Source organism: Schistocerca gregaria, chromosome 2, assembly GCF_023897955.1.
Source record: "Schistocerca gregaria isolate iqSchGreg1 chromosome 2, iqSchGreg1.2, whole genome shotgun sequence".
Taxonomy (NCBI): domain Eukaryota; kingdom Metazoa; phylum Arthropoda; class Insecta; order Orthoptera; family Acrididae; genus Schistocerca; species Schistocerca gregaria.
Window position 1 is genome coordinate 24,086,426 of NC_064921.1, and position 21,237 is coordinate 24,107,662.

General features: G+C 46.3%; 2 protein-coding genes across 2 annotated transcripts in view; one reads left to right on the forward strand and one right to left on the reverse strand.

The window, feature by feature from the left end:
* Nucleotides 1–3,250: 3,250 nt before the first annotated feature.
* Nucleotides 3,251–4,917, reverse strand: LOC126334559 (uncharacterized). Its single transcript, XM_049996936.1, has 3 exons — nt 4,269–4,917; nt 3,707–3,922; nt 3,251–3,606 (listed from the first exon to the last, which is right to left on the reverse strand). Exons 1-3 carry the CDS (start codon nt 4,915–4,917, stop codon nt 3,251–3,253), a joined length of 1,221 nt encoding a protein of 406 aa, XP_049852893.1.
* A 6,953-nt stretch (nt 4,918–11,870) lies between these two features.
* Nucleotides 11,871–21,237, forward strand: part of LOC126334560 (PDF receptor-like) — a 263,538-nt gene continuing 254,171 nt past the window's right edge. The window contains exons 1-2 of the mRNA XM_049996938.1: nt 11,871–11,917; nt 12,261–12,403. Coding sequence (XP_049852895.1) covers nt 11,871–11,917; nt 12,261–12,403 — 190 coding nt within the window. The remainder of the gene's footprint in view (nt 11,918–12,260; nt 12,404–21,237) is intronic.

Here is a 21,237-nt window from a genome sequence, read left to right on the forward strand (position 1 = left end):
TGTGAATGCGGTATGTCCTACATTGGCCAAACGACTAGAACGGTGGAAATCAGATGTAAGGAACACCAGCGACATACCAGGCTAAGGCAGGCCACAAAATCAGCAGTAGCAGAACACTGCCTAGAATTGGAACATTCCATGGATTATGAGAACACCAAGGTCATGGTCCAGTCCCCCAGGTTCTGGGATAGTGTCATCACTGAATCTATAGAGATAAAGATAGCACAAAACTTGATTAACCGGGAAGCAGGATACCTGCTAAGCACTGCATGGAACCCGGCATTTGAACTGCTGAAGCAATGCCGGAGAAAATATGTGTCCAACACCAACAACGAGCCTCAGACATCCGCACATTGTGGGCATGAACCAAGAAGGGAACACCAGGAAGCCTCAGCCGCAGTCGGAGACGGCCAGAGTGGGAGCGGACGGAATAGGGAACGTCCTCGCGTGGATCTGCACGGAGATAACTTTTCCTCCGATGTGTGATGGAGTTCGCAGCAGTTAGTGCTTTGCCTCCCATGCATGCCGATGTAATGCGTCGTCACATGTAGAATGTCTTCTTGGGTGTCTCCTCAGCACAGTTCTGCAGTGCTAGCTATGCAGCGAGCAGGTGTGGCCAGCGGGTGTTGACGTTGCGCGGCAGTTTGCGGCCCAGCGTCCGGATTTGGGTGTTGTGTGACCGGCCAGCACGTTCATAAAAGGTGCGGGCGGCCGCCTGGAAGAGGTCACGGAGCAGAGGTACTTCCGCGATGTCGTGAAGATGAGCGGTGGGGAAATCGTAAGGCAGGTGCAAGGCCAGCCGAAGGATGCGATTCTGCAGTGTCTCCAGCTTCTTCAGGTTCGTGTCGGCGGCGTTCCCCCAGACGACGGCGGCGTATTGGACTACAGGGCGGAGCAGCGCCTTGTAGAGAGTGATGCCCAGACGCGGTGCTAGTCGGGAGCCGGGGTTCAGAACCGGGTACAGGACGCGAAGCCGGTTCCGCACTTTGGCCTTCACTTCGCGGATGTGCGGAACCCACGTGAGCCGGCGGTCGATGGTGACGCCGAGGTAATGCGCCGTGGGACGCCACGGGACAGGGCTGCCACCGACGGTGAGCGGTTGCAGACCCGCAGGAACGAGTCGCCTGGTGACGATCAGGAACTGTGTCTTGGCCCCATTGAATTTTAGACGCCACTTGACGGCCCAGGCTGCCAGGGTGTCAACGGCGAGCTGCAGACGGCGGCGCATGACGGCGGCATTGAGGCTCCTCGTATATAGAGCCGTGTCATCCGCGTACAGGGCGAGCCGCACACGGTCGATCTTCGGCGCATCAGAAGTGTACAGGGAATACAGGAGTGGTCCCAAGACCGAGCCCTGTGGCACACCGGCGTTGATGCGGCGGACGGAGGACAAGCCATGCGCGGCCAGCACATGGAAGGTCCTATCGGCAAGATAGGAATGGATGAGACGGACGTGCGACGTCGGGACCCCAAGTTCAAAAAGTTTGAACAAGAGCCCGCGGTGCCACACACTGTCGAAAGCATGTGACACGTCCAGAAACACCGCGCCGAAGAACTCGCGCTGCTCGAGGGCGACGAACGCATCTTCCATTAGCCGTAGGAGTTGGTGAACTGCCGAGTGGCCCCTGCGAAAGCCGAACTGCTCTTCGGGCAGGAGGCCTTCCTTGTCAACGTGGCGCTGCAGCCGCCTGATGTCCACCCTTTCAAAGACCTTGGAGACGGCAGGCAGTAAACTAATAGGTCTGTAGTTCGCGGGCTAACGCAGATCCTTCCCCATCTTCGGAATCGCCACGATCTCTGCATGCTTCCAGGACTGCGGAAAACTGCAGGACCGGAGGATTACGTTAAAGACGGCGGCGAGATGAGTGACAGCCACCGGCGGCAACTTCTGGAGTAGGGCGTTGGAAACCTCGTCTGGGCCCGCAGCTTTCCTGAGGTTCAGGGCACGCAGGATGGAAGACACCTCCTCCGCCGTCGTCTCTTCAATGACGTCATCGTCGTCGCGTGCCTCCAAGTAGCGTGGGAGCCGGTCAGCAACCAGGTCGTCGTGGACAGCGTCGGTCGGGTCTTCGATCGGCGTAAACGCAGCCTCAAAGACGTCTGCGAGTGCATCAGCCTTCGCAGCTGGTTCGCAGACAGCCTGACCATTGACCAGCAGTGGAGGGATACGTTGCGTGCGGCGTAGGAAACGCTTCGTCGTCTGCCAGGCCGTGCCGTCGTCAGGACAGATGGTGGCGACCTTGTTATTCCACTCGCGATTGCGATGGTTGTCAATGGCGACCCGGATATCCCACCGCATCCTGTTGAGAAGGCGCTTGTTGTTGGCATTTCTTCTCCGCTGCCACTCCCGGTAGACCCGGTTCTTCTCAGTGATGGCCGCAAGGATGTCCGGCGGCAGCTGGCGGGAGTAGTCAGGCGGAGTTCGAGGTCGGGACGGCGTTGCTATGTTGGCAGCGTCGATCGTGGTTGCCGCAAAGTGCAGAAGTGCTGCGTCCGCACCAGCTGCTGCAGGGGGCGGCGCGGCGGCGAGTGAGTCCGTCACGGCTGTTTGAAACCTGCCCCAGTCGATACCAGCAAGTGAGATGCCTCGCCTGGGCTGTTAAGGACGTCTAAGTCGATATCGAAAACCACTGGGAAATGATCAGAAGACAGAGCCGTCCTCGTCGTGGCGGTGATCTGATGAGGGATGCCCTTGACGACTGCGATGTCGATGATATCCGGGAGGCCACGGGCAGGGAAGATTGTCGGATCGTACGGCCCCACCACAAGCGCATGGTGGCGTTCTGCTACCCGGAGCAGGCAGCGGCCAGCGGCATTGGTGATCCTGGAGTTCCAGGAGACATGTTTACTATTGAAGTCCCCGGCGACGAACACCTGCCCCCTCAAGGAGAGCAGAGCATCGATGTCAGCAGGGTCCAGTGGACGAGACGGCGGCCGATACGCAGCGACGAACGTGATGGCGCCTGCCGAGGTGTGAACGACGACACCTGTGGCCTCCAGGGTTGCCAGTGGTGGAAGTTGTATCACGTGATGACGAATGCCATTGCGGACGTAAACGGCTGTCCCACCACCCGCCGTCAGTCGATGGGTGCGATAGCTGGAGTAGTTGGCTGCCCTGACGTCGACCCCAGGTTTCAGGTGGGTTGCGTTGATAAGGCAGACGTCGACGGCTTCATCTCGAAGAAATTGGCGAAGTTCACCAGCTTGAGTGCGGACGCCGTTGGCATTCCACGCGACGACCGTGAGCCCTCTAACGCTGCCCATGGTGCAGCTGGTGAGTATTGACAGCGGTCGGGGCCGGAGAGGCCAGCGGCACTGCAGCGGTGAGTTGCTGCGACAGGGCTTCAATCAATTTGGTAGCACTGGTCACCAAGGCAGTGCGCTGCGCGACGAGGTTGGCCAGGTCAGCGGTGGAGGCAGCCGGCGCGGCCCCGTCGCTGGAAGGGGGAGGCGTGGCTGACTCGCTTGGAGAGTCCACCTGGGGCTGCTCGACTGACGGTGCTGAGCGCTGGGTACCCACGGGGCGCTGACCCCGCGCAGGCGATTGGCGGGGCGCGGTCTGGCCGTCGGGCCGTGAGAGGCAGTACCCGGGTCCGCCACTAGCAGCTATGGTGGAGGCGCAGGAGCCTCAGGTATCGGCACGGCATCGGACGCGGCAGGAGCAGGAGCAGCCGACGCAGCCGGGACGGCGGAGGGCGCCCCTGACGTTGCCGCCGCGAAAGAGACGCCGGGCCGTCTCGTTGCTGGCTTCTTCGGATGTGGCGCTGGTGTTTGGCTACATTGGCGAGCGATGGCACGCTTCCACACTTCACACCCACGATAGCTGGCCACGTGAGCACCGCCACAGAGTGCACAAGTCGACTTCTCAGTGGGCGGACGGGGGCACGCACTTCCTGCGTGGGCGCCGGCGCATTTAACACATCTGTCCGGCATAGAGCAGTGGCGCGCGACGTGATTGATCCCCTGGCAGCGAAAGCACTGCACAGGGCCTCTCCTGGAGCGAAGATCTTCGGTCTGAACCGGAACGTTGGCGACCCTCGTCAATTGGTATAGTATGCGGTTCTCCACGGTATCGGAGCAGACGACCAGGAAGAGCGGCATATCATCGCGCGATTTAGGAGACTTCATCTTCACGACTGCCCGTATGTAGAAGCCCAGGTCAGCCAGTTCGCGATGCAGGTGATCGGCTTCCATGTTGAATGGGAGGTCCCGGATGACAATCTTCAAGACTTTGTCAGGTGCGGAAGCGTGGGTATAGAACGGGATACCACGCTCAGACGGCTCCTGAGTGACCCGGCGATAGTCGTCAGCAGTTCGGAGTGGGACCCTGTACAGGTCTCGTCCGGCAGGCTTCACAGTATACACGGCCGTTGTCCAGCTGCGCAACAACTTCTGCAGTTCCCCATAGGGCGGCCGAAACTGGAGGACCACCGGCGGGAGATGGGAGTCTTTCTTTGGCGCAGGATCGCGCGGCAGCTGGTCCGGCGCGTCAGCGAGCGCGTCGAATGAATTGGCGACGGCAGTTGGAAGCGTCGTCGATAACTGCATGCGTCTTGCAGTGCGCTCGGCCGGGACAAAGCCATCAGCGTCAGGGGCGAAATCTTGCTTGTCCCTCTTCTCGATCGGCGAGCTGCGGACAGCGGACGTTGCGGCTGTTGCCCTCCTCTTCTGTTTCCCACTTCGTCCGCGTGGCTGAGGGGCGGTGGAGCTCTCATCTTCAGAATCGGGGAGCGGAAGAGACAGCGCTGTCTTCAAAGTTTCCGGAGCTGTGTCCACCAAATCCATAGCCATAGCACTGGTCGTCATAAGTGGGGGGCCAGATGGGGCCGCCGACGGCGCAAGCGCGGCCGGACGGCGATCTGCCACACCCTTCGCGTCGCTAGCAAGCGCAGGTACGTCCTTCTCGCGGCTGCACATCTCAGCGACTCGTGAACTGAGGGAACGTCCAGAGCGGCTTTGGAGCGCCACTCGCGGGTGCGGACCGAGAAGGGAACACCAGGAGGCCACGACCGCAGTCGGAGACGGGCAGAGCGGGAGCGGACGGAATAGAGAACACCTGGAGCGGCAGGATAGCGCGACTAGCGGGCGCGGACCGACTAGGGAACGGCAGACAGAACACCAGGCACCGGGCAGGCATAAATATGCGACCCGGTCCAGCAAGCAGCCAGTCTCAGGGAACACCTGATGAAGACGTCAAGTAATGACGTCGAAATATCGTGTTTGGAAGACGCTGATATCCGGCAGAAAACCCGATTTCCACGAGATGTCATCAAATCGCCGGGAAAGTCTAAGAAATTACAACTGAAAATATGTTTGGCAAAGGCCTACCTGTTTCACAGGTATTTATGTCGATAAGGTAGTAATCTATTTTTCATAATTGTAGGTTTCACCTACATTCCTGCAGAGTCTTTCTGTTGTATTGCGGAAGGATAATCCAGATTCTTGTAGCTCTATTACACTCCACGTTGATACGCGGTGTGCTGTTGATATCGGCTTCTTCATCGTCTTGCAGACATTCTTGACTGACATTAACGCACTACGTTCTGTCTCAAAGTAACTCACATTCACGAAGCGAATTTGCTTCCTCCTAGCTGCCCTACTTGTGCCACTCTTATGCGACTGGCGCGAAATTTGAATAGATGTCATTCTTTCAGATGTAGGTACACGCCTACCAACTGTCGTTTCTCTCACACAGTCTAAATGTATTTACAATCATAGCTTATGTCTGCCCCCAGTCCACTCCCGAAAAATCAGGAGTTAGTGACCTTGAATTTAAAACCTTCCACCAGGTGTCTTGAAACTAGTTAGTAACAGTTATACACAGCACAGAACTACAGAGACACACAACATAATTATTGATAATGTTTGAGTGATAGGAGTATACAGACAAAAAACACGTAGCAGGTGTCATGTTGAGAGTCGATGATTGTTAAGGACACACTGGTGGTAGAGCAGAAGAGAAGAGGGAGAAGCAACTGGACTGCGTGGCAACCAAGCAAAAATAAATCCCGAAAAGTATGTTCTGAAACAAAACGCAACTACAGTAACGTACACAACTGTTGACATTTTCAGGAAGATCACAGGAATGAAAATAACACAGGTAAAATAATACACTAAACTTTATACATCATGTACAGTGGAAGACGCTTTGAATAGGTCGACGACGAAATAACAAGCACTGTAAACCAGCCATGATTGGTGAGTGGAATGCCAGAGGACTGCACCTCTGCACACAGACTTCGTGTTTGGACGGGACGGAGAAATGTAAAGCTACATAACGGAGCGTTCTGTTAACAAACAAAGCAGATAGAGAACACTAGATATGGTCAGGCAGGTAGTACAGTGAACGACAGTGTTGCTTTATATTAATAATATGGATGGAGACTAGTATGTATTTCATCATAGCTGATATCTTTATACCATACATCAATGAATGGTTCAGGGGTTTCTTCGCTGCTAATAATTATTTATTATTTATTTATTTAACCAGATATGATTTGGGCCATCAGGCCCTCTCCTAGAGTGGATCAAGTTTTCGCACACATAGTATTTCTTGCATCATATTCAGCTAAGAAATAACAATTGTATGACTATTGGTATTAAAATGATTTCAGTACTTGAAATGATAGTGTGAGTAAATAAATTAATACTGGCGTGGCTTGTAGTATTGCAGCTGCAGCCCCTAATAGTGATAGTAACAATAACAACAATAATAGTAATAATACAGTACTGGCAACTAAAATTGTTACACCACGAAGATGATGTGCTAAAGACGCGAAATTTAAGCGACAGGAAGAAGATTCTGTGATATGCAAATGATTACCTTTTCAGAGCGTTCACACAAGGTTGGCGCCGGTAGCGATACCTACAACGTGCTGACATGACGAAAGTTTCCAACCGATTTCTCACACACAGACAGCAGTGGCCGGCTTTACCTGGTGAAACGTTGTTGTGGTGCCTCGTGTAAGAAGGAGAAATGCGTACCATCACGTTTCTGACTTTGATAAAGTCGGTTTATCGTATCGCGACATTGCTGCTCGCTTTTGTTTAGATCCAATGACTGCTAGTAGAATCTAGAATCCGTAGGTTCAGGAGGCTAATACGTAACGCCGTGCTGGATCCCGACGGCCTCGTATCACTAGCAGTCGAGATGACAGGCATCTGACCCACATGGCTATAACGGATCGTGCAGCCACGTCTCGATCCCTGAGTCAACATATGAGGACGTTTGCTAGACAACAACCATCTGCACGAACAGTTCGACGACGTTTGCAGTAGCATGGACTATCAGCTCGGAGACCATGGCTGCGGTTACCCTTGACGTTGCATCACGGACAGGAGCGCCTGTAATGGTGTACTCATCGACGAACCTGGGTGCACGAATGGCAAAACGTAATTTTTTCGGATGAATCCAGGTTCTGTTTGGAGCATCATGATGGTCGTATTCGTGTTTGGCGACATCGCGGTGAACGCAAATTGGAAGCTGTATTTGCCATCGCCATACTGGCGTATCACCCGGCGTGATGGTATGGGGTGCCATTGGTTACATGTCTGGGTCACCTCTTGTTCGCACTGACGGCACTTTGAACAGTGGAAGTTACTTTTCTGATATGTTACGACCCGTGGCTCTACCCCTCATTCGATCCTTGCGAAACCCTACATTTCTGCAGGTTAATGCGCTTACCGCATGTTGCAGGTCCTGTGCGGGCCTTTCTGGATACAGAAAATGTTCGACTGCTGCCCTGACCAGCTCATTCTCCAGATCTCTCACCAATTGAAAGAGTCTAGTCAATGGTGGCCGAGCAACTGGCTCGTCACAGTACATTAGTCACTACTTTTGATGAAATGTTGTATCGTGTTGAAGCTGCATGGGCAGCTGTACCTGTACACGCCATCCAAGCTTTGTTTGACTGAGTGTCCAGGCGTATCAAGGTCATTATTACGGCCAGATGTGGTTGTTCTGGGTACTGATTTTTCAGGATCTATGCACCCAAATTGTGTGAAAATGTAATCACATGTCAGTTGTAGTATAATATATTTGTCCAATGAATACCCGTTTATCACATGCATTTATGGTTGGTGTAGCAATTTTAATGGCCAGTAGTGTAATTGTGGCATTGATAACAATAAAGAAAGTGGCAGGTATAAGAAGAATTTATAGGACTGTTTTCTGATACCTTATAACGAATTCAGTGAAAAGGAAATTTAAGGAGACTACATGGGCTAAGGATACTTAGGAATGACAAAAATCAGATTGGAAAGGGGAATTACAAGGGTAACGAGTGTGTCCTGTGTTACGGCGTAAAGTGAAGCGCCGGCATGGCAGCTGGGAACGAGAGAGCAGAGCGGGCTGTGAAGTAGACGTCAGCCAACTGCACGCTGATCGGCCCTTCTTCAGGATGACAACGCGACTGCAGCGGCCTCAATGCGAAAATAGCATACGCGGCGCGCCCTATTGGTCGCGGCCCAGGTCTACGAGTAACTTCACAACTAGCATCCTGAGCACAGCAGTCGACTTGTATTGTTCCACTTGTATTATAAATTGTATATACTGAAGAGATTTTTTATTTGCATGTCGCCCTTTGCTTTCGGCACTACGGTGTTATTGTCAAAGTAAAATAATGCCTATGTTCAATTCGTAATAAAACTCATTAATATGATCTATATGAATGTTGCCTAGCGATCCTAGAAGACAAGCTTCCTAGATTTGATGTCAACCAGGAGTCAACATGCAGGGACAATGATAATCTTATTTCTGCTTTAGTAGATATGTCATTACCTGTCTTCTGAAACTGGAGATGTTATTTAGTTCTCTAACATAATGTCGGAGTTTATTCCAGAGTCCTGTTAATACTACCGACACGATTTCGAGAAGGTGATTGAGCGATGGAGTTGGGCAGAAAGGATTTTGCTCTGATTAGAACGGTTGTCTCTGCCGTGTTGTTCAGACAGGAGCATTTAGGTCAACGAGAGATATGAGGGACAATGTTCACTTGTAAGACAGTAGAGAAGACCATAGGTATGGATCTCTGTACAACTGTCTGCACTCGGACAGAGTAGCTGTGCATATGATGATAAAATGTGATCAGAGAGTCGAATATGACAGGTATAACGAACACGGGCATTCATAGGCAGTTCCATGCGCCGTGAGCGTTCCTGAAAACGTCCTTGCAGGACAAAGTCGCTATAAGAAATAATTGGATGTAGAAGTGTCATTAGATTTTTCTTTTCCAGATCATAAGGATGAAGGTTTTTATATTATTATAATGCATGCAGAGATGGTGATGCTTCGTTGCAAATTAGAATTATATATTTAGTCCGATATAAATTTTTATCTTTTATTACTCCTAGGGTCATTGTTGAAGCAGAGAAATTCATATTTGTTCCATTTGGGGACAAAGAAGGTAGGGATTCCCGATATTTCAGCTAATGATCTAGAACAACCAACCAGTACCGCTTGGGTTTTGGATGGGTTGAGGCTGTATGACAAAAATGTCGTTGGTCACTCGAGTGTACTTAGTTCTTTGAGGTACCAGACGTTTCGATACCTTCGTAAGGTGGAAGTACAACCAAGGCTGAATCTACATCTGCTTACACAATCCGCAAGCCACCATACGGTACATGGCTGAGAGTATTTTCAACAATCACTAGTCATTCGCTTACCCGTTCCCTTATTAAATAGAGCGAGGCGAAAATAACTGTCTGTTTGCTCCCATACGAGCCCTAATTTCCCTTATATCTTCTTCGTGGTTCTTTCGAGAGATTTATATAGGGGCAGTGGCATCGTTCTCCAGTCTTCTGCAAATTTCGGTTGTCTAGACTTTCTCAAGAGTGTTTCGCGAAAAGAATGTTGTCTTCCATCCTGGGGTACCAATTTAAGATCACAGAGCTCTTTCATAGTATTCACGTGCTGACGAAGATTGAGGGGGGGGGGGGGGGTGAAGGGCGAAAGAAAACTTACATTACGTTGCAGAAAATATTTACGTTCTTATCCTTCCTTGTTCTCATTTTGTAATTCGTTTCTCTCTCAGTAGGCATCAAATTTCATTACCTTTGCTGTGGCATTTATATACCATTCGCTGTTAAATCATATTATCCTTTCAGTGTATGTGTGATTTATATTTCTCTTTAACATTTTGACAACTTTCTACGTTTTTCCTTTTTATTTAGAGTCTACATTAGAAAGTGTTGTTTCTAAATGTTTGAGATAATGTTACCTATTTCTGATAAAGCCGACTTTTGACTAACAATGTGCAATCAGACCTCTCACTGTCCAACATGCAGAACTAGTGTACAAAATTGGATTTTTTTATGAATTTGTAAAATCGAAAATGAGAGCGGTGTCCTTAAGAAGATATTGGAAATCACCTTACAGTGGCGTGGGAGACAACACTATTGTCCAACTGGAGCTGCTGTTTACTTAAATTTATAACTACTGTTTCAGAAATCGTATGTCCAAGAGATGGAGCGTACTGAACACTATAACATTAATTTTTTTTTCAGATTTCGACAACTGAACGTCACAGGCCCTCTTTGTGGCGATAACCCGTTTGAAAATCAGAAGTCGAATGTAAAAGGAAGAGGAGTAATAACTGCTAGGTAGGAAATCACTATGTATTCCTTTATTGAGTGCATATTGTGCTACAATTGCTAATACCTAAAAGACAGTAACCCTATTCGTAGCCAAAGAGTTCAAAACTATCGCGTCATTCGTATTGAGCGGATTTCCAAAACGCGTGCTTAATGGAACAAGGATATAAATGTTCCTTGTTCTCATTCTTGCTGGCAATGAATCTTGGCCCGCCTACTATACACTTTACAAGTGAAAGCAGCGCGATACATTTATTACCAAACCAAAAATTCTGAAAAATGTGTTGGGAAGTTTGTGGTAAGTTCCTATGGGACCAATCTGCTGAGGTTATCACTTCGTAGGCTTACCCATTACTTAGTCCCACTTAAACTACCCTAAGCTAAGCTCAACACACACACCCATGCCCGAGGGAGGACTGCAACCTCCGACGACGGAAGCCGCTCGAACCGTGGCGACGCCCCTGAAACCGCTCAGCTACCAGCGCGGCAAAAATTCTAAAAACCTCCAAGGTCACGCCGAATATAAAATTCATTTTCGGGACACGTTTCCTGTGAGGGATCTTTTCCTTTAAATATAGTTAATAATTCTGATATCCTTCCGCGAAACTTAAAAATCTGTGTTACTCTCTGTTTATACAGGTAAAACAGTCATCAACGCGAAGGTTGAATTGAAGACCAGACTAGCCATCAACGCGAAGGTTGAATTGAAGAGCAGACTGCTTTCCTGTGCTTGATCTTACCAAACTGGTATTCCATTGTCTTCCTCTGAGCTAGGATCTGACATGCCCAGCCAGTTGCAGGGTAACAACCCTTTTACTTGGATTCTCAACGACAGTTCGATACTTTTCACCTTAAGAAACATTGCGAAAGGTGATGTAATTGTATGCGACATATTAACATCCTACAACTGATCTGATATGGAACCAAAGAACTTTGGATACGTGATTTTGAAATTTACAGTAGAACCATCGAGCTACGTTTACAACATTTATCGTATGTATGTATGAACAGGAGATACCACCTTACCAGAGGGCAGGATGGCTTGTGTGTTCTGTTGAAGCAGAAGGCTCTACCGCCGCAGGTGTAAGTGCTCACATTGTCACCAAAGTTGGCCAGGCCTCTGCGGAAGAATCAGACGAAGTGTGTCTCACAACGCCCAATCTTTTCCTTCTACCTGACCTATTTATCCTACCTATCTTGTTTTGCAGGCAGAGCTGAAAAACGTGGAAAGGAATTCTGCCTAGGGTATGTAACCGGAAATATTGTTTAGTTCTCGAGGGATGGTAGTGCATAGTCATATGAGCTACGCTGCAATCGTAGAACACAGGTAAGTGGCACAAGAGCCTCGGATGAAAAATGGAATCTAACGGAGACTACAATGGACGGGAAAGGCCTTTATGTATGGTAAAATGGGATGTATAGGGTTTGAATATCAAGAAAATGTGTGTTTTCCAGAAGATTGGAACGTTAGAGATTGATGTGGAGGTGTTATCAAAAACAAAAATGGAGAAGGAAAATAAATTGATAGGACACCATATTCATTTCCACAATGGTGTCTGGAAGGAGAAAGAGCCAATAATGTGTAACAGTGGAGATCTACAAATAGATCAAGCAGAGGATTAAGGTTTGGGAACAAAAATTAAAGAAAATACGACTGTGGACATTTACAGGTGTGCAAATGAGTGTACCTTAATGGGAGCATATGCACCAACAAATGACGCTGATATTAAAATAAAAGATGAGTTTTATGAGGAACTGGCAACTCTCCTGGGAAAGATAAGGCCTCAAAAGGAAAGAGACAGGTATAGAGGCGGTAATGATACATTGAAAGATACGCACAGGACGTCACAAATTAAAATGGCGAAAAACTTGCAGATACACGAACTGCATTGGATTATAAAATCTTAACTGCTCTCTTCCACCGTAAATGTGGATACATAATCACACGTGGCATAGTCATCAAAACGTTTCAGAACAACCATAGATTTCATCAAACAAAAGAAGGATGCTCAGCTTAGAGTTACAACGGCGCGGTTATAATGCTCCTACTACACAAATGACCACTCATCTTACAGTGATTATTTCTTCTTCAGTCCGGTCCATACGCCTGATAGATTACGAAATGAGTAATTTTTGTCGACTACGGAAAGCTGTAGTGGGAAGTGGACGCACTACACATCTGTGTTAGTAGCATCAAATGAAAACCTCTATATATTGTCACTTGTTTGATACAAAAACACTGCCAAGATCGTGCTAATCTTAAGATAAGCGTAACATATGTATTTGATAATATGGAGTTCAATCACACAAGAGACATGCTCAGAACAAAAGCATCCGAGAGATATGATGAGTCACGAGGCGAGTAAGAATCGATCGCCGCTGTATACTCGTGCAGAAATCGAAGCATTTCTTATTTTTTGCGACTAAAAGCATTAAGCATCAATACTACTTCAGACTGAATCGTAATTTTAATGTTTCTGCTGTAAGACGCTGGACACGCGATGGGTGGCGAAACTACGAAAGCAAGGGTGATAAACAAGTATTTATCACGATTTCCTGAGAAATCTCAGTGATCGACCGAAATCTGTTTCATTTAGTGAACGAGGACAGACACTGAAAATGATACACGAAAGAGTAGAAGGCATTCTTGGAGATGCCCTGACTAGGCACGAGAGAGCGAAAGACGGCACGGATTGCTCTTAACTTCACAACCATTAGTGATATCTCCTGCGAAAAGTGATTGACCTCCTTCACGTTCACTCCTAGAGGGTGAGAATAGGTGGAAAGACAGTGACAAATCAGCATATCTCTTTAACGTGCGCAGCAGTGTCTGCCAAACCTGGCCTGTGGACACGCATCCCTTCCAGTCTCGAATAAAACTACTGACAATAAGGCACCCATAACTTCCTTATCAGTGTGGGTGTGGGTGAAACGTTATGTGATACCAGCATATCGCATTAACGCATGGCGCTATTTCATCCAGATGGGGTGTATACATGATTCATCTACGTAACAAAAATCTTCATGTTCGTTTGTTCAAAATAGTGTACCTCCTAACGTTCTTCACCATTACTGGAAAATTTTGACACAACGTTACCTTCGAATATGTGTGTCTTTTTATATACTTACCGCATCTAAATATTGTATGTAAACGGGATACCTTGTTAGCAAAAACCTAATGATCGTTTGTTCAAATCTTAAATCTCCGGAAATTCTTCGCCGATTGATTAGAAATTTTGACACGAAGTTGCATTCAAAACCGCGGTTTGTTTTATAATAAAAGCATAATATTTATATAAACAGAATGTAAGGTTTTATGCTATTTTATTTGACATATCTAAGCAACGTATTTATTCTGATATTAATAAGTGAAATTACGACTACATAATCTACTATTTGAATCAGCTGTATTAAATGGTCGATTGCAACATTCCTAATTTCCGATTTCCGAAAATAGCCAGCGCCAGTATCGGAAACTAGGAACTATTTTGTGTGGTATTTAAAGCTTTGATTTCTTTAATGTCAGTACCTCCAATAGACCGTTTTTTATTTACTGTGTTACATTTACACTTACACAATCATGATTTCTCCTTAAATGTGCCATTATCAAGTGTTTAAGTGTTATGAATAGCCTAAGATGGCATACTGCCGTATTGAAATACACTACTGGACATAGTCTAAGAGTCGATACTTCTGGCAGAGCCTTCTGCTTTGTTTCATTTCTGAGTGCACCAGTAGTTGGTGCACTCTGTAATGAAACAAAGCAGCAGGCTCTGCGCAATATATAGAGTCTTACACAGTTTGTCTAATAGTGCATTTTAATACGACAGTGGGCCATCTTAGGCAATCTATAACACTTAAAACACTTGATAATGGCGCTTTGAAGCCGAAATCATGATTGTGTAAGTCTAAATGTAACACTGTAAATGAACAACGGTCTACTGGAGGTACTGACTTTAAAGAAATATATGACTGTGGCCCCGCATTATCAAAATATTATTAAAGTTTTCAGTTATTTTCATGAAAGGAGATTAATTCTATGGGACGTGTGCTTTAAGTTATAACTAATTTATAAGTCTCTGAAGTTAAAGGATATTATTATTTTTAGTCGAATCCTATTCAGTATAATCGTATTAATAACGTATGTGGCTTACAGTACTTTCCATTGAGAATTTTACGCCATTTTCTTGTCGTGCACGTATCATTATTGCAGTTGGCACCCGGAGTTAGGAAATGTTCGTCAGAAGAATCTACCAGACACTTGAAGCAGTAAAGACTAAATAAATCGGCTTCCTAAAAGCATCCTAATATTTTAATCTCACATAGTCTACACTAGAACATTAAGGGATCCGTAAGAGCAAAAACACTGACTGTTTGTTAAACACAAAGACTGGCAGGAAATGTACTTTGGGAAATAGATTAGAAGATAAACTAGTTTCCTGCTGCAAAGTTACGGATGAGCGTTACTATGTGCTACGAGTGAAGGATTTGAGACAGCTAGCTTTTCAGTTGGCGGTTGCTGACGAGCTCCATCAGTCTTTTCACATTGAGCATGGCCTTGCCAGCGGAAAATAACATCGTGAGAGGGCACCCAGAATTAGCTTACCGAACTGCACGGTCGTCTCTTTAGAAAGGCCGAAAGGTTTCACGAAACAAGAAATTGGCTTTTTTTTCAGTTTTCTGAAACTGTATCTTGAAAAAGTGAAGTTCAATCCGTTGAAAGTTCAGTGCAGAGTGACGCTCTAAAGTCATCAGCATTAAAGGCAAAAAGCAAGTCGCAAAGCTGTTTTCTGCTCAGAGCGGTAAACTGATTATTGTGGGAACGCGCTCGAATGATGGCGGAAACATTGTCCCACCTTTAATAGTTTTTCCAAGAATGAATATGAAGCCCAATTCGTTGGATAGTACTCCACCACGTATGATCGAAGCTTGCCATCCTTTGGCTTTAGCTTCTAATATTCACATGATGGTTTCGGCATTTTATCGAGGGCGTTCTGCCATTGAAAACTCAATCATCTTGGTACGTGATGGTCACTAGTCTTACACCCAGAATATGGAAGTGATAAATCTTACTAGAAACCATGATGAGATAATAGTGTCCCTTCCTCCACCACTGGACATCTCATTCATAAAGCCATTCAAAATTCGGTGTTCAAAAGAGTCTGAAACTTAGTTAGCTGCACATTATTTCAGGCTCCTGACGATGTATCAAGTACATGAGCTTGTGGGGAGAGCTTATGTCAGAAAGCAACAATGAAAGTCGGTTTGAATGGGTACAGAAAAAAAGTGTCGTACTGTATCACCTTTCTACTCTGAAATATTTTTACCTAGCAACTTCCTCCAAGGAACACAACTTTATTCAACGACCAGTGAAGCTGAAATCCTTTCATCTTCTGTCTAGCCGCAGATTTCCATTCCAGGACCACTGGCTCCTTCATTCTCTACTAAACCTTAACCAAATGGAAACTCGAAATGTGTTTCTCTTCTCGAAATCAGTCCCCCACCCACTCTGTCCAGAAGCTCAAATTTCAGCAGAGGAGGTACAACTGGAGTGATTATGATCTCTCCTTATGAACTGCTACTAAAAGCTTCATTGGAGAGTGTGGAGAAAGTCGGATGAAGCGGAACGTATTCCCTACAACTTCAAAGGAAGAACTTAAATAAGATACACCCAACAGTGTGTTTTCTCAGTCGTCCGGATACCGGCTCCGACGACTCCTTCTCCGAACCAGTCTTGTTTACTACAGACGACGAAGATGGAGCCTCCACTGTTTTGAGCCCTACAAGAATGACAAACAGGGCGATAAGTGGATTAGATGCATAAGATGTCTCCAGTGGGATCACGAATTGTGCTCGAGAATGGACAATCAAGGTTAGAAAACATATGTACGTCATGGATGTCCCGTAAATAATATAACGTGTCAGTTGTTGTTGTTTTTTCTCATATTGCAAAAACCCATGTTTTTCATCAATATTAGCAATCCGAAATTAGGGACTGTTACTATCCGCAATAGTGAACCGTTTCTCCGATATTGTAAAATAAGAACTTTTGTAATTCCATTAAAATAATTCATAATTCCTTTAGAATACAAGAATCCAGCGTTCAAGAACGAATTTTGTTTGTTTGTGAATGATTATTGTTGCCACTGTAAATAGTATCTGAAATACGACTCCCTTAGCTTAGGATTTTGCATGAACGAACGTTTACATCCATATAAAGAAAAGTGCAACTGTTCATTTGTTCAAAATCGTAAGTATCCTACAGCTTTTCACCAATTGCTTTGAAAGTTTGACATAACATTGCATACTAATATGGGCGTGTTGTCATATACCTATTATTTTTAAAGTAAGTAATATACAGGGTGAGTTCATAAATGAGGAAAAATATGTCATGCAAATTGTCACACAGTGAGCTACAAACATAAACTCGTTTCCCACATGTTCCACTCTCAATAAATGACAATGCAATTGAATGGTAAAAATCTGGAAATGTGAAGTGGACTTCAGGGTGTTACTGTGCACCGACATTGGTCAAGGGGACGAATCAGCAACAGGGCACAACATGAGAGTGTTGCAGGTAGCCTAGACGCTCACGAGAAGGCGAGCATGCTGCGTCAAGCGACGGCTCTCCTTCATAAATCAGAAATTTCAGATGGCCCCACAAAACGAAATTTGGTGGATTCAGGTCTGGTGATTTTTCTGACCATGCTGGAGGGACTCAGCGACCGAACCACTTTGAAGGGAAGGCGTGGTCCAGGTGGCGTCGCACTGTGCCGCTGAAGTGAGCGGGGGACCATCATGCATGTACCACAGGTTTATTCGAGAGGCCAAACTAACGTCTTAAAACAGTTCAGGTAGTGTAGAATCCAGTAAATGCAGATACCGCTCTCCTGTATGTCTTTGTGGTAGCACATGTGGCCCTACGGGATGGTGATCGATAATACAACACCTGACGTTGACACCGTATCGATGTTGGTACCCTCGTATCACTGTTCTGTGGGGGTTTTCATCCGCCAACTCGTGCCATTTATACGAATTCACTACACCCTCCTTCGTGAACTAGGCTTCGCCGGTGAACAGTACTCTTCGTGAAAAATGCTGCTCGTTGGTTCAAATGGTTCAAATGGCACTGAGCACTATGGGACTTAACATTTGAGGTCATCAGTCCGCTAGAACTCAGAACTACTTAAACTTAACTAACATACGGGCATCATACACATCAATGCCCGAGGCAGGATTCGAACCTGCGGCCGTAGCGGTCGCGTGGTTCCAGACTGAAGCGCCTAGAACCGCCGGCGCTGGTCGTGGGTCTGACGCCGTAGGATCATGTTGCAGAAGTGTAGCCTCCTCTGGTAGTCTTCCGGCAATAATGCCTGTACCTTCTGCATGCCAAAGGGGTGGTAATGGTTTCTATAGAGTACTCGCATAACAATAGATTGTGACATTCCGACCGCAGTGGCAATAGACCTGGTGCTTGTTATTCGGTCCTTCGCAACAGTCTGTAACACTTTTCTTTCGTCATCCGCACTGTATGTCGACAGTCGGCCACGATAGCTACATCTTGGAGGTTCTACACATGCACCATACCCGCTCAAGCGCCTGTCCACAGAGTAAAACGTTTTTGCGAATGAAAGGCCTCGGCTAGGAAACCTCTCCTGATACAGTTACCTTGCAATGTCAGCTCTTCCATCTGCAAGCCCGTAGGTGAGGTAGGTGACGGTATATTCCTTGTTTGTGAAACTTGCCATGGTACTGTCGTAACATTGCGACGTGGCAGTTAGTAGCTGTAGACACTGCGACTATCGGGTAGAGTGAGCTGCGCAGAGATATTTCAAACAAGTCATGCACGCCGCGGTCTTACTTCCGCCGTTGACCACTCTTTCCGTTTACATGACACACATTCCCTAAAATGGGACTGTTCACCCCGTTACCGCCGGCAAGTTCAAATACAGTTTCACATACATGACGATGGGATTTGAACTTTCTCGTACCTTTCGAACGCTGACAGATACAAATCACCTCATTGGTATGTCATGCGTAGTATCTATGGATAAATGACATGTCGTCATCGTGAGGCTCGTCGGTGTCTCGTTAAATGGTTAACAGGCGTTTTTGTTTTACGTACTCAGTACACCGAGGAAAACGAAATTAACAACGGTGCGTCATAGCAACATGCGGTCCTCAACATATTTTTCCTCATTTATGACACACCCTGTGTAAATAAGGATGTAATGTATAAAGGTAAAATGTTATTACCAAAAATCTCGAAAAGTTCTTGACCTGTATACTTCAGATTTCTACACAAACCTCCAATGAACATCCAAACGGACATAGGCTATATACAATACATACATAAGCATGTAATCTGTAAAGGGGAAGCAGTGTTACACAGAACGTTACAAAATACTCGACGTGTTTATTTCAAATTTTCATATGTTATTGTAAGAAACGTTTGGACACATATGCGCCACATATGTTTAACATGCGCAGACTGACGGAAAAAACTAGCCACACCAAAAGGGAGTTTTCCGACATGAACGATCGTTAGTAAGCGTTTTTCTACACGTGAATGATGATGCCTGCTCAAATTTCGCTAGTAGCGTCACTATGAGGATCCAAATCAGGTTTGCTTTAAATACACGATTTAATAGTCGCGACCGTTAGTTAACTTTAAGATTAGAACTAGTGAGATGATGTTAGTCAAGAATGCCTTTAAGGTGACAAAGATGCCAATATCAACGACCGTTGAATTCGAAAGAGGTCGTGTAATAGGGCTAGGAGGAGCTGGATGCTTCTTTTGTAATGTTACAGGAAGATTTGGCAGGGATATAGCAACTGTACATGATTCCTTGATGCGGTGGCCACGAGAATATACAGTCACAAGATGACCGGGCGCTGGATGGTCATGTGGCACTACCTAGAGAAAATATTGGTTAAAAACAGTCATGGTTGCAATTTAATTTTTTATTTTTCAACTTCGTGTTTCGCCTTTTTTAGGCGTCTTCAGGTTACCTTAATTGGGTATTTCTTAGAAGGATCATTTAGTCAATGTAGAAGAAGGTAGCTGAGTGTAGCTGAGTTTAACGAAGGCGATGTTGGCCTGATATATTCGACGATGCCCTTTGGCTACACTGACTAATGGATCCTTCTAAGAAATACCAAATTAAGATAACCTGAAGATGCCTAAATAAGGCGAAACGCGTAGTTGAAAAATATAAAATTGCAACCAAGACTATTTTAACCAATACTGTTAAGCACTGGTTTGCTGTATGCCACTTACGGATTGGATGAATACCTAGAGAAAAGACCATCGTCTTCGACTTATCGCTTTGGCACATTGTAATGCATCTGCAGCAGCAGTATAAACAGCACTTGGCGCCAAAGTGACGCAACGAATTGCTTCAAATCGGTTGCTTCAACGACAGCTTAGAGCCAGAATCCTCTAGTGTATATTAAACCGACTTTAATCCACAGCCATTTATGAATTAAGTGGTGTGAAGCGAGAGCTCATTGGAGGGCAGGTTGGTTTTCTGATGAAAGCTGGTTCTGCCTCGGTACCAGTGACAGCCGGGCGTTGGTCAGAAGGAGGTCAGTTGAGGGACTGTAATCAACATCTCTGCTTGCTACACACACTGGAGCTGTACCTGGATTCATGGTCAGGATTGCGATTTCGTATGACAGTAGCACTCTCGTGGTTATCCGCCTTACAGTGACGGCAAAACTGTATGACAGTCTGGTTACTCGACCTGTTGTGCTGTCATTCATGAACATCATTTTAGGGGACGTCTCTCAACAGGATAACGCTCGGCCACATACCACCGTTGTAAACATGTTACCTTGGCCTGATCGATCAACAGATCTGTCTACAATCTAGCACTTAATGACCATCATGGGACTGCAACTCCAGCATCATCCACAGATAGCATTAACCGTTCCTGTATTGACTGACCTGCCATCTGCAACAGTCGTGGAACTCCATCCCAGAAATGGACATCCGGCACCTGTACAACACAATGCATACAAGTTCGCATGCTTGCATTTAATGTTCTGGTGTTTACATCAGTTGTTGAAGTACCAGCATTGCACACCTGTAATGGCTTACCTCATGTTAACATTAACCTTGCAATGCTAATCATTTAAAAGTAATTTAATATCGTGTGGCTAGGGCCTCCCGGCGGGTGGACCGTTCACCTGGTGCAAGTCTTTCGATTTGACGCCACTTCGGCGACCTGCGCGCGCGATGGGGATGAAATGGTGAGGATTAGGACGACACAACACCCAGTCCCTGAGCGGAGAAAAATCTCCGACCCAGCCGGGAATCGAACCCGGGGCCTTAGGATCGACATTCTGTCACGCTGACCACTCAGCTACCGACGGCGGACATTTAAAAATGATATCTAGAAAAGTGTATTCCCAGTATTTCATTACTCTAAATGAATTACTTGTGGTGTTGCGATTTTTCCCGTCAGTGTATAAAAATATATTATAGTGAAACGCTGTTAGCTTACGGATAGCTGTAATTACGATTTATCGTTTATGGTTGGAAAAGCACTAGAGAATCTAACTTAAGAATAACGATAAAGAAGGCTCAAAGTAAGAGAGAGGGGAAGAGGAAATACGCACATGGGTAGGAGGGAAAGCAGGTAG

Bases quoted from the DNA above. Each gene is read 5' to 3' on its own strand.
- LOC126334559 (XM_049996936.1), bottom strand. From the start codon at position 4,917: ATGTGCAGCCGCGAGAAGGACGTACCTGCGCTTGCTAGCGACGCGAAG. The intron at 3,923-4,268 runs GTATCCCGTTCT...TATGCCGGACAG, and splicing joins TCAGGAGCCGTCTGAGCGTG to ATGTGTTAAATGCGCCGGCG. The intron at 3,607-3,706 runs GTCAGGGGCGCC...CCTCCACCATAG, and splicing joins GTCTCTTTCGCGGCGGCAAC to CTGCTAGTGGCGGACCCGGG.